Here is a 12,850-nt window from a genome sequence, read left to right as displayed (position 1 = left end):
ACTTGACTAAAATGCACTAAGTAACAACATGTTATATTTAAATCAGCACTAAATTAAAATGTTTGGTGGCAAATAGCATAATTTATTTTAATACACTCCAACTCAGTCTGAAGGTGAGCAGTTTACTTCTGAAGGTTTAGAGATGCTACCTATAGCTTATTATTGAAACAGACAAATTTTTTGGTCTCTTTCTTCACCTTTGATTTTTAAAAATTCTTCTTCTTGGGCTTCCCTGGTGGCACAGTGGTTGAGAATCCGCCTGCCGATGCAGGGGACATGGGTTCGTGCCCCGGTCCGGGAAGATCCCACATGCCGTGGAGCGGCTGGGCCCGTGAGCCATGGCCGCTGAGGCTGCGTGTCCGGAAGGGGCCACAACAGTGAGAGTTCCGTGTAAAAAAAAAAAAAACAAAACAAACAAACAAAAAAATTCTTCTTCCTTAGTTCACAGTGTCATAGAAGTGTAAAATAAGACTGATAGAAACCACTCTAAAACATATGGCTTTATATACATAAAAAATTCAATAATGTTGTCACAACGCCTAATACAGTATGATTCTTATTTATTTACTAGCATCCAGAATAAATACATGTTCTGTACATATTAAATTGTTCAAGTGTATCTAGAGCAGTGCCTGGAAAAGTGGGGATACGTGCATTTTTAAACACAACAATCTGTTGAAGAATATGCGAAAGGGACCAATCCTATATAATACAGAGAAGACCAATGCTAGACAAATACGCTTTGGCTTTCAGCCTTAAGGGCTGAGCATGTCTGCGGAGTCTGGAAGATCACGTCCGCGGGAGGACTTCCTTACCTTGGGAGCAACATGAAATTAAGCCTGTCAGCCCTGTCCCTCTCTGCCTTGTACAGCTGTGTCCTTTCTTCCACCAGATGTTCCAGGTTTCGGGAATACAGCTGCAGACGTCGGATCAAGGTATCCATGTAAGTTTCATTTTTTTGGTCATGGAAAAGGCTGTAGGTAGTGATAGATGAAGAGGTCTCCATATTATCAGGAAAACATGAACATCCATTAAAACAATGGGCAAATATCATAGACAGGTAATTAAACTAAGAAAGGATAAAAATGACCAACAAATGTAGCAAAAATTTTTAACCTGAGGAAGGATCAAAGAAATAACATTTTTTTTTTTTTTTTTAGAAATAACATTTTAAAAAAAGAAAAACAAATGTGAGCACAAAGGTAATCAATGTAGGTAAGACGGAAGAAAAAGATACATTACAGCCTTTCTGGAGGGAAATCTGGTAAAATGTGTCATAAGCTTTAAGAATGCTCGTGCCGATCGGCCCATCAACCGTACTTCTAAGAATTATCCGAAGGAAACAATCATGCATGTGCTGAAAGTTAACTACAAAGAAAGCCACAGTATTCTTCACAAGCAAACATTTAAAAATAACCTAAATGTGTAACAAAAAGTGATTGAAATATGAAACGATGGAATATGAATGTATCATTAAACACAAATTAGAATCGTGATACACACAAAGACGCTACCTCTATATTATTAAGTGAAAACAGCCAGTTTATAAAACAGCAAAAATTATCATCCCATTTTTAATTTTTGAAAACTGGTGGCCATCTATTAAAAACTAGGTGATGTTTTTACTTTCTTGTTTGCTTATTCATATTTTCTAAAATTTTAAAAAGGAGCAACTTGCAATAAAGGGGAATATAAGAAAAGGATCAAGAAAAGTAAAGCTGCGCCTTATATAGTATCTCCTCAGACAGAATCAGGGTCCTAGAGCAAAAGCCCTAACTCTGCAGTATTTTGTTAGATCAAGACAACTTAGATGAGATGGCAGCTTCTCGTGACCCTGTGACACGCCTAGGTGCAGAGCCCAGTCGGGAGGCACACTGAGTCCCACACAGCTGTTGTGAAGGGATGAATGGATCATACCATTTCATTATCACAACAATTACAAGTTGCCATTTCTGTACTCAAAAAGATGGACTACATCATAATCCCGTTGGTGTGGGGCGGGATGTTTGTTAAAAATTGAGTACTTTTCTATCACAGACCTATCACAGACCTATATGACTGGAAACTGCTAGGTTTGGGATTAAGAGAAATATTTAACAAGGTCCCTAGGAGATTCTTACCGGAAACCATTATGGAGTCTAGTTGGGTAGAAAGAGTGAGGGAGCAGGTGTAAGGGATGGATTATCTTATTTCATGATGAATTGATTCAATTAAAACAGTTTCCTCAACCTTGGCTGTGTATTTTAATCACTTGAGGAGCTTATTTAAACTCCTGATGCCAGCCTGCACCCAGATCAATTACACCAGACTCTCTAGGGTAGGATTCTGGCACCAGTAGTTTAAAAATCTCCCCAGGTGATTTCAGTGTGCGGCCAAGTTGAGAAGCACCATATTAAAGGCTAAATGTCAGGGGCCTAGTTTTATCTTCACGAGCTTACATTTCATCTGCCACACATACAATCTCATCTGCTCTTAGTAACAGGTCTGGGAAGGAATGAAAATAATAAATCATTTACTATGTCCTGCTCCTTTTCCACATATGACGGTTTACATCAAACAATCAATGGTCCCACTTTCATTGTCTTCACTCTACCCCACCTCGGTCCTGGGCTTTATTAAATGAGCTTCACTAAGTATCTGTGTCTTTGACTTGATGAGAACTACAGAAAGAGCTGGAAGGAACTGCAGAAATCATCTTTTTTATTCCAATTTTACCAGCAACAAAATTGATACCCAGTTCGGGTGTTTTGCCCAATGTCCCACAACTAGCTATTATTAGATCCTAGCCTAGAAACTAGATCTCCTAACTCTTACCTCAGAGCTATTTTTCTCACCCTGCACCCTAACCGAAAACATGGGAAATCTAAAGTTCAGTCTTACTGGATAACCGTATGTTACTTTTTTTGATCCTGAATTATAATCCGATTCATGGCTCAAGTGCTTAAGGCCGAAGTTGCTGATCTTAAGATTTTAAAACTGTAAGAAACTTTTTTTTTTTTTGCGGTACGCAGCCTCTCACTGTTGTGGCCTCTCCCGTTGCGAAGCACAGGCTCTGGATGCGCAGGCTCAGCGGCCATGGCTCACAGGCCTAGCTGCTCTGCGGCATGTGGGATCTTCCCGGACCGGGGCACGAACCTGTGTCCCCTGCATCGGCAGGCGGACTCTCAACCACTGCGCCACCAGGGAAGCCCTGTAAGAAACTTTTTGATCTTCAGAATTATCCAGGGTTTTGTGCAGATTTGTACTAGACTTCTAAATCCTAATTACACTGTTGTGGCCTCTCCCGTTGCGAAGCACAGGCTCTGGATGCGCAGGCTCAGCGGCCATGGCTCACAGGCCTAGCTGCTCTGCGGCATGTGGGATCTTCCCGGACCGGGGCACGAACCCGTGTCCCCTGCATCGGCAGGCGGACTCTCAACCACTGCGCCACCAGGGAAGCCCTGTAAGAAACTTTTTGATCTTCAGAATTATCCAGGGTTTTGTGCAGATTTGTACTAGACTTCTAAATCCTAATTACCTGCAGAAGGGTCAGGGAACTATATTTTTAACAGATCAGTCAGAATTTATTTTCGAATCAGGCAAGTTTTGCCCTTGAGTACAGTACTTAACGTTTCAAGTGATTATTCCCCCAAGAAAACGGTCTGTTCATCTCCATACCATTTTAATTTTTTGGAGACAGGTATTGTAGTCTGTGATCTTTCATTAGAAAAGACATTCTCATACTTAGCTGCCACAGAATGTCAGCTATTATTAGAAAAATCTGAAATTAGAAGGGAAAAGTAAAAATTTCAGCCCTACCCAAATATCTTGGCCAGTGTATTCTCGATTTTCTTGAAGTCTGGCCTCTTTTCTGGATCTTCCTCCCAGCAGTTTTTGACAAGCAGATAGACCTGGAAGAGAGAAGAGGTGGAAGTGAAGTAAGTTGGAAGGAGAAAGACAAATACCATATGATATCACTTATAGGTAGAATCTAAAATACGGCTCAAATGAACCTATCTACAAAACAGAAACAGACTCATAGACATAGAGATCAGACTTGTGGTTGCCAAGGGGAAGGGGGAGGGAGTGGGATGGACTGGGAGTGTAGGGTTAGTAGATGCAAACAATTACATTTAGAATGGATAAACTACAAGGTCCTAGTGTACAGCACAGGGAACTTTATTCAGTATCCTGTGATAAACCATCAACCCTTCCCTTCGATCCTAAACTAAGGAAAACGGAGATACTGATTTAGACCAGGTGGGGTTGATGGGAGAGACAAAATGCTTCACGGACGGACGTTTGCAGGCTTTGTGCAGGGGATGGCAATAAACAGCTGGGCTCTGTGAGTACGAGGCAAGTGACTCTAAATGAGTGAGGCTCTATGACATTAGTTTTCAACCATGCCTGACCGTGGAATCGCCTGGGGAGCGTTCACAGAACTTCTTATGATTTGGGGAGATTCTGAATTAACCGGTTTGGGAAGGGGCCTTGTTAGGGTTCTCAGATATAGCAAATAGGAATACAGGACACCCAGTTAAACTTGAATTTCAGATAAACAACGAATAGTTTCTTTAGCATAAGTATGTCCCAGATGTTGCATGGCCGAAGGACACTAATCTATACATTTTTAAGTTCCCCAGGTGATGCAATGCCCAGCTGCGGTGAAGAGAAGCGAGGAAGGGGAGGTACGGAGGGAGAGGGAGACGCGAGGAAGCCTGTGAAACCATCTTTCGTTTGATTCCACTTGTTTGCAGCTTTTGTGGGATCAAAAAGCATGGTGAAAACCATTTGTTTTAAATAATAAAGTTTGTTCTTCACTCTGACCCCAAACAGGATCACAAATGGTACTAGATACAGTCCCTACCTGCGTTCTTTTGCCTTAACAAGAGTCCCTGGGGAGGGACAGGACCACGGTATGGAACCGTGGTTGCCTGTACTCACCACTAGGTGATGCTCCTGCCTGGGAAAACGATCTGCTGGCTTATGCCTTAGCAAAGAAGGGACAGAAGAAGCACTGACAAATGGGCTGATACGGCACCGCCCGTGAAACAGCAGATGCTCTTCAGGCATTGCCAAGTCTTGGAGTTTTGGGCCTGTATTCTGCTGGAACCAGCTACTAGATAATGCAGTCGAATTCCTCATATCCAATTCCAGAAACATCCAGCCACATGAGTGAACTGATGAGGAGGATGCTTTGGTGAAAGAGGTTGTAAACGACATGTGGATACACTCAGGCTAGAAAGGAGGGTTTGAGAAGAGAGATGCTGATGTGTGGGGAGGAATCCCAGGATCCAGAAAAGCAGGAGGAAAGGAAGGCATGAGGAGAAGCAAGGATAGAAGCAGATGTAGCTCAGAACCCTGGGTACAACCTGCCTTTAATGCTGCAAAAGAGAGAGAGAAGTAAAAATGGCCCATTCGTGCCCAGCAGAGTCTGGCCATAACCGCATCTGGCAGGTTGCTTGCAAATTAAAGCAAAATATTTTTATCTTTATCCTGCAAGGAACAAAAGTTTAAAAAAATTTTTTAACAACCATAAATATATATATATATATATATATATATATATATATTTTTTTTTTTTTGGCGGTAAGTGGGCCTCTCACTGCTGTGGCCTCTCCCGTTGCGGAGTACAGGCTCCGGACGCGCAGGCTCAGTGGCCATGGCTCACGGGCACAGCCGCTCCGCGGCATGTGGGATCTTCCCGGACTGGGGCACGAACCCGTGTCCCCTGCATCGGCAGGCGGACTCTCAACCACTGCACCACCAGGGAAGCCCCCCGACCATAAATATTTTTTAAACATTTACTTACCATCTTCTGGATGATAAAAGCTCAGATAAAATTCTAAAAAAAAAAATTAGAATTTTTTTTCCCACAGGCCTTAAAGGTCTCTGTGAGGGATTACAAAAAAATTAAGCAGATACAGAGGAAATCTCCATTTTCTTCAGGGGAAGGATAGAAAGAGTGAAAGTACATTTCTCTATTGTTTCTAGATGTTGGCGTATTTATTTTTTAACCAGGAGGTAGTATTTATAAGCTTAATATGGGTATCACATGGAATCTTGCTCTTTTAGCTCCTAAAAATCGAGAATGTAATGTGTACTTGAGTTCCTTCCTGAGTTGGGAGTATGGTAGGCTGATAGCGGCTCTCAAGGGTGTGTCCCAACCCCTGGAACCAGTTACCTTATTTGGAAAAAGGGTCTTTGCAGATGTGATTAAGTGAAGGGTCTTGCATGGGGAGATAATCTGGATTATCTTGATGGGCCTGATTGTAATCACATGTATCCTTATATAGGAGGGAAGTAGAGGGAGATTAGACAGACAGAAGAGGAGAATGTGGCCTGGAAGCAGAGATTAGAGCATTGTGGCCACAAGCCAAGGAATGTCAGTAGCCACCGGAAGCTCCTGGAAGGAGCAAGGAATGGATTCTCCCCTAGAACCTCTGGAAGAAGCATGACCTTCTGGCAACTCATTTCACACTCCTGGCCTCCAGAACTGTAAGCGTATACATTTCTGTTGTGTTAATCCACCCAGTCTGTGGTCCTCTTGCAGAGGCCCCGGAAAACTCCATGCAGGGAGATATACTCACTTCCAGCTCTTTTTCCTCTGCTGTTTCCAGGAACAGATCAGGGCGGAAGGGTTTCACTCTGTCGGAATACTCCACTCTGAAAATCTTCTCTGGTGGGGTAGGAAGAATTCAAATTACAAGAAAGAATGCAGCGTGAAGGAATTTTAGCAGCAGCCTCCAGACTCTGAACTGGTTCACTGTGCCTGGGTGGGTACCCGGTGGGAGCGTGGCAGAGCCGAGGCCAGCACTTGACAGGCAGATGTGAATGAATGGACGATCCACCAGGCGAAGGGGTCTCATGCCCCCTTACACCCAGGAGATTACCTTAAGTTAAGGCTACTAACCCTTTAAAACTTAACTCAGAGACTGCTGTCTTAGGGAGGCTTCCTCTGACCAAGACCCTAGCCTGTCCTCCCTATATCCCTTAGCCACCTCCATCCCCCAGACAGGTAAGAGCTGGCACATAATAAGTGCTCAGTAAAGCGAGGACTGGATGAACGGAAGGAGACGTTTCCTCCCTGAAAGGACATGTGACAAAACCATAGATCTGCTCTTAGTAAGAACTGAAATATGTGTTGTCCCGCTAGAGTGATCTAGTTCAGGTGTGAAGCAGACACACGTCTCTTACTGGAATCAGAAGGAAAGCAAGAAATTGTAAGGCGAGATTCTCTATCTCACAAAATTGCTGGCGGTAGTGGCAGCTGGCAGTGGTATATTGTCCTATGCTTTTCAGAGCCCTCTAACGTTCATACTGTCACTGAATTCCTCCAACTACCCCGTGGAGTGTGGAGGGTAGATGCGACATTGTTTTCGCAGATGAGGGACTGAGGTGTGGTCACAGAAACCTCAGGGTCTCAGTCAGCCTAGAATTCCTGCTGGGTCCCAGGGAAGGCCCCCGAAGGGTCAGACTCTCACCCTTCTGGTCCCGACAGCTGAGCGTGTAGAAGGTTTCTCTCCGCAGGATGATCTCCTGGGCGATGATCCCATAGCTGTACACGTCTCCTTTCTGCGAGATGCTGGCTTGGCGCAGGTGCTCCGGGGCAGTCCACAGGTCTGTGCGTTCAGCATTGAGATCGCGACGTTGAGGCAGGGGTGAGCGGCCCAGAGGTCCCCAACTTGCTTTTATTTTTAAGTCCCTCTACCATACTGATGCTGGTGATGGGGCAGAACACACACTTGCCTTCCAAGCTGACTAGGTAATGCCAGGATTTGGGTGAGGAGATATGGCAACGCCTTCCCTAAAACTGCCTGGATCACAGTTCTGAAAACCCTCAAGGTCTACCTAGACCAGAACCTGGGGTATAGGAAGCGCTCAGTAAATATTTGTGGGGTGAAGGCAGTAGAATGTAAGAGGCTGAGGATTTAATAGCTTACGGAACATATGGCAAAAACCTATGAAAGCCTCTATAAATATTTTAAAACTATATATTTATATATTTTATGTAATATAAAACATTATAAATACATATATTGATGTTTCCTAAAAGAAAATAAAGACAGAACATTTGAACAAAGAGACCATCACTGATATTTTCTGGGTGTGACATACCGGCAGTCATGAAGTCAGCTATTATCCACAGATGTGTTTTCTTTGGTGCTCGCAGTATTATTTAAAAAAAGAATGCACACACTTTACTCACATTTTACTAGTGTGCCTGCTATTCCTAGTGCTTTCCATCAAGTCTACTTCACACGAGTGAAGCACTCCTGGGTCCTGTGTTTGGCTCCTATAGACTTGGGTTTTGGACCGCTATCACATATCTTATGTATAATAATGAGGGCGTACAATTAATTATCCTCCAACATCCCTTGGAGGTTTTCCAGGATCACCTAGCTCCTTGCAGACTTTTTGAGATTTCTACCTTCAGCATTTTCAATTAAATAAACCTACAGATTCATGTGTTTTCAGTACGGTGATATGCTTAAGATGAAGCACACTTTCCTCATTTAGTTTTCCATCCAACTGTTCACTGCCTTTTTGAATTTGTGTCTTGTGAATTCATGTGGCTTGTGATCCATGAACGACTGATCCTAATGGTTAAACTTGTGGGAAGGGAACTAAATCTACTTATGCTAAAATTTCCGATAACCGACCCCACAGATAGGTAGGTATAACTGGATGATGTCCAGAAGGATAGGATTTGGCCTGCAGTTCATCTGATGCTATGTCAAGGTGAGTCATTTCATGAAGGTGAGTCATTTCATGAAAGAGATTTGCTCACTCCATGATGAGCACTGCTTGGCACACAGTAGGTCCTCAACAAGCACTTACTAGATTGAGTCCAATGTCCTAGCATCCTTGACATGACTGAAGAAGTGGGGGGCAGAACTCTAATTTTTCCTCCATTAAGGGAAAACTAGAGGATTCCAAAGTAGAATTAGAGGCAGAATTCAGTTTTTGGATCCAGGTAGTATTTTGAGGCATATATGAGTCCTAGCCTTCTGAGGCTGTTTAATCCAGAATTCTAGTAAAGAACAGGTGAATGTTCAACATGAAAAGCCCTTTATACTTTACAAGTCACTTTTTTGTGTGTTACTTTTTTGACCCTCATCACAATCCTGAAAGGGATAAGTATGAATATGTTTTACTGATAAGACTTTTTTCTTATCATTATCACAGATAAATGAATGAAGTCTAGAATTGGGAAACGGGTCCTCAGCCTTGTACTCTATCTTCTTGGGCAAACCTCTTAACCTCTCTGAGCTTCAATTCTGTCTTCTACAAATGAAGAGGGTTCGATCAGACGATTTCTAAGATCTCTTACTGGTCTAACTTCTGTATTTTTTCACGCAGTCCTGCTTCCACAAGCCAATAACTTCTTTATGATTTCTCCCTGATATCAAGGACACACAGATGAAGGAAATCCACAGAGGAGATTTGTTCAACTGGACAAGCATGCACTGAACACTGAGAAGGGGGTAGTGCTGGAGAATGACCCAGCTGATGCCTCTTACAACTCCAAGTGTTTATTTTCTGATCAGTATCACCATTTCCTGAGCACCTTAAATGGCCTTGTGAGAAAAAAAAATTTTTTAAGTGGGAAACTAGTAAAAATTTCACTCATGACAGACCTTTTCTTGGAGGTAAAATGGAATTGCAGCCAAAATCAGTTATCTTCACCACCATCCTACTATCTACCACGCAGTTGGTGGATTTCAGACGACCGTGGACTTCTGTCTTATTGGAGTGCAGATATGACATCCCCTGTAGTTTTTCAGATAACAGGAAAACAAAGAGATATGACACTTTTCAGCAGCTCCATTATTTTAAGGAAAGAAATGACGTTTTGAAATTATTTTGGCATGCAGATAGAATCACCATCAAATTTTAAATTTAATTCCATTGTTTAACTTTCAAAATGTTGTTAAAACCCCGATATTTGCCTAAGCACCGCATCTAGTTTTGGAGTCTATTTAGATGACACAGTAAAAGGCAGTTGTCTAAAGACTTTGTTTAGTAGTTGTATATAATATGAAGCAAAGACTGATCCTATTTTTTTAAAGCGTTTCCGCTTACCACTTATTCTGTGACTTTGAGTATGTCTCTAGTCCTCTGCTACCTCAATGAAAAAATATGAATAAGGCCTTGCCTTCCTGAAGGGAGGGGTGAGGCTAGATTATTTCCTAAAGTCTAAACGGTTTCATTCTATTTTTTTTTTTTTTTTTTTTTTTTTTTTTGTGGTACGCGGGCCTCTCACTATTGTGGCCTCTCCCGTTGCGGAGCACAGGCGCCGGACGCGCAGGCTCAGCGGCCATGGCTCACGGGCCCGGCCACTCCGCGGCATGTGGGATCTTCCCGGACCGGGGCACGAACCCGCGTCCCCTGCATCGGCAGGCGGACTCTCAACCACTGCGCCACCAGGGAAGCCCGTCATTCTTTGAAATAGAATGTTTCATTCTGTTTTGAAAGAGGAAAACCTTTTTGAGCTGATGTGCTTCCCCCTGGTGGCCAGAGGTGGTATTGCAGAAACTGGTGTTCGGCCTTGATCCCAGGGATGAAATGTACCAAATAAGGTATTGTGTCACATTTTTTGCAACTGATTCTGATGCGATGTGACTTTCAAGTGATTTAAGACTGTATCACATAGCTTACTCTCGGGACTCGCTTTTCTTCATTCTTGAATGGGGCCCTAGTTACTGGTATCGACTTCCTTTTCATCGCACATCTGGGAAATATACATGTCCAGATTTATCATTGCCTCATGCAAGACGAATGCCTGCCCTTAATATTTTCTCTTATGAAGATGAGGATTCAGTCATCTTCTCTGAGACCTTACGTGATCTTTTTACTTCCAGCAAATCTGTGAAAATGTGTGCCCCAAGCCCAGTGTAGAAAGAATTTAATAATAAAAATAATAATGGCCAACATATATTGAATACCTGCTTGTCAGGTCTTATTCGGAGCACATGCATTGTTTCATAAAATCCTCACGACAACCCTATGACATAGGTACTATTTTTATTATCATTTTACAGATGGAGAGACCAATGCAATAGCTTGCCAGATCTGTTTTCCCAGATTTAACTTTCATAAATGTCTTTTGTGTTTGTGGGTCTCTTACCTTAGCAATGTCATACAAGACAGAGATCTTAAACTCCCAATCCATGAATGTACCATCAGGATAGGAAATTGTGTCATTTAAAACTTCCTGAACAGGAGAAAAAGAAGAAGATGAGTTGTCTGAAGGAGGCTATTGTGGAAAGACTCTTACAGGCAAATAATGACTTTCTGATCATGAGGCCTTGGGCTCAGGAACAAGTTGGAACTCCATTGTCCTGGTTTTCCTGAACATGTGTTTCTTTTCTCTCTGATTTAAGAAACATTAGGTGGTTCTTATCCCAAGGAGATGAGCAGGAGATGACCATAGATCCAATATACCGATTCTTCCACCAGGAGTAAAGGAATGAGCAGGCACCTGCCAGGAGAGTGGCGTGGTGGGCTGAGACGCAGGCTCTGTCTCAGCAAAATTACCCTAGTGTTTTTCAACAAGGAATTGCTATTAGGAAATTCCTTCATTAGGCTATGTTTTCACTTACATGATCAACTGTATCCATTGGCTTAATACCTCTAAGTGTTTCTTCTGTTTTCTAAGTCCTCTGTCGTTAAGACAGAGAGCTTGGACTTTCACGGGAACTGTAGGATCTAGAATTTTGAACTCACAGTATTAACGTGATGATGGTTCTATCAAGATACAGGGTTTTAACTAAGCTGAAAACTATTCTTCACAGTAAAACTCTAAACAGCACCCTAACTGAGAACCTAACAATAGTTTCTTGTTTGGGGAAAAAGCTCAGTTTTAACTCAGGTACTGTACGAATAGTTTCCAACAGAGGGTCCAAAGCCATCAGTCATTTCAGATAAGGGGCTGTGGATAGCAGGCCAAGTTAAGGGAGAGGAGTTCTGAGCAGACAGACCCTAAGTAACTCTTTCCTTGAGCACTGACATTTTTTACGTTTTTATTTACTATCTCTTCTCCTTACGAAAATGTCAATTCTGTGATAATCTTCACTTACTGGTGTATCTGCAACATCTAGTAAGTGTCTGGCACAGAACAGATGTTCGATAAATGTTTATTGCATGAATGAATCAACTGTTCCTAAACAAGGTTAGCCAAGGTTGCTGTATATATTTTTTTAATTAATTAATTTTTGGGCTGCGTTGGGTCTTCGTTGCCGCGTGCGGGCTCTCTCTAGTTGCGGCGAACTCTTCATCGTGGTGCGCGCGCTTCTCATTGCGGTGGCTTCTCTTGCTGCGGTGCGCAGGCTCTGGGCGCACGGGCTTCGGTAGTTGTGGCGTGCGGGCTCAGTGGTTGTGGCTTGCGGGCTCTAGAGCGCAGGCTCAGTAGTTGTGGCGCACGGGCTTAGTTGCTCCGCGGCATGTGCAATCTTCCCGGACCAGGGATCGAACCCGTGTCCCCTGCATTGGCAGGCGGATTCTTAACCACTGTGCCACCAGGGAAGTCCCGGTTGCTGTATATTTATAAGATGGGAAGTATATTGTTTTTACTCTGTCTAGGGAGAGACTTTCTCATTTGTTTCCCCATAAAAGTAGTTTTTTGATGGGATTTGCCATGGGTTGAAGCCTAAAAGGATTACATCAGGGAGGGGAATGTAGTTTGCAAAGGCACAGCCTTTGCTTTGAGGTTCACAATACAAAGGAGTGGATAAGTTTCCTGTAGAAGCTTGTGTGGTCTGCTCCCAGCATGAGTCAGCAATGCCAGATGGGGGGCCCAGGACCACTCAGGTAATTGAAGTTTCCCACCATAAGGCAGAGAGCCAAAAACACTACGTATATGATATTT

General features: G+C 42.9%; 1 protein-coding gene and 1 long non-coding RNA gene across 2 annotated transcripts in view; one reads left to right on the top strand and one right to left on the bottom strand.

Moving 5' to 3' along the window:
* Nucleotides 1-4,655, top strand: part of LOC132529821 (uncharacterized) — a 65,991-nt gene extending 61,336 nt beyond the window's left edge. Inside the window, exon 3 of the long non-coding RNA XR_009543582.1 lies at nucleotides 4,615-4,655. This is a non-coding gene — a long non-coding RNA (uncharacterized LOC132529821). The remainder of the gene's footprint in view (nucleotides 1-4,614) is intronic.
* The window catches only part of GUCY2C (guanylate cyclase 2C), a 79,143-nt gene that overhangs the window by 17,204 nt on the left and 49,089 nt on the right, over nucleotides 1-12,850 (bottom strand). Inside the window, exons 16-21 of the mRNA XM_060166837.1 lie at nucleotides 11,111-11,197; nucleotides 9,621-9,753; nucleotides 7,464-7,601; nucleotides 6,570-6,658; nucleotides 3,799-3,890; nucleotides 816-974 (exon numbers count right to left, since the gene is read on the bottom strand). Of these exons, the coding sequence (XP_060022820.1) occupies nucleotides 816-974; nucleotides 3,799-3,890; nucleotides 6,570-6,658; nucleotides 7,464-7,601; nucleotides 9,621-9,753; nucleotides 11,111-11,197 (698 nt within the window). The remainder of the gene's footprint in view (nucleotides 1-815; nucleotides 975-3,798; nucleotides 3,891-6,569; nucleotides 6,659-7,463; nucleotides 7,602-9,620; nucleotides 9,754-11,110; nucleotides 11,198-12,850) is intronic.

The sequence above is a fragment of the Lagenorhynchus albirostris genome, chromosome 11 (genome assembly GCF_949774975.1).
Source record: "Lagenorhynchus albirostris chromosome 11, mLagAlb1.1, whole genome shotgun sequence".
Taxonomy (NCBI): domain Eukaryota; kingdom Metazoa; phylum Chordata; class Mammalia; order Artiodactyla; family Delphinidae; genus Lagenorhynchus; species Lagenorhynchus albirostris.
The sequence above is the reverse complement of the archived record's forward strand: the minus strand, read 5'-3'. Positions and strand labels throughout refer to the sequence as shown.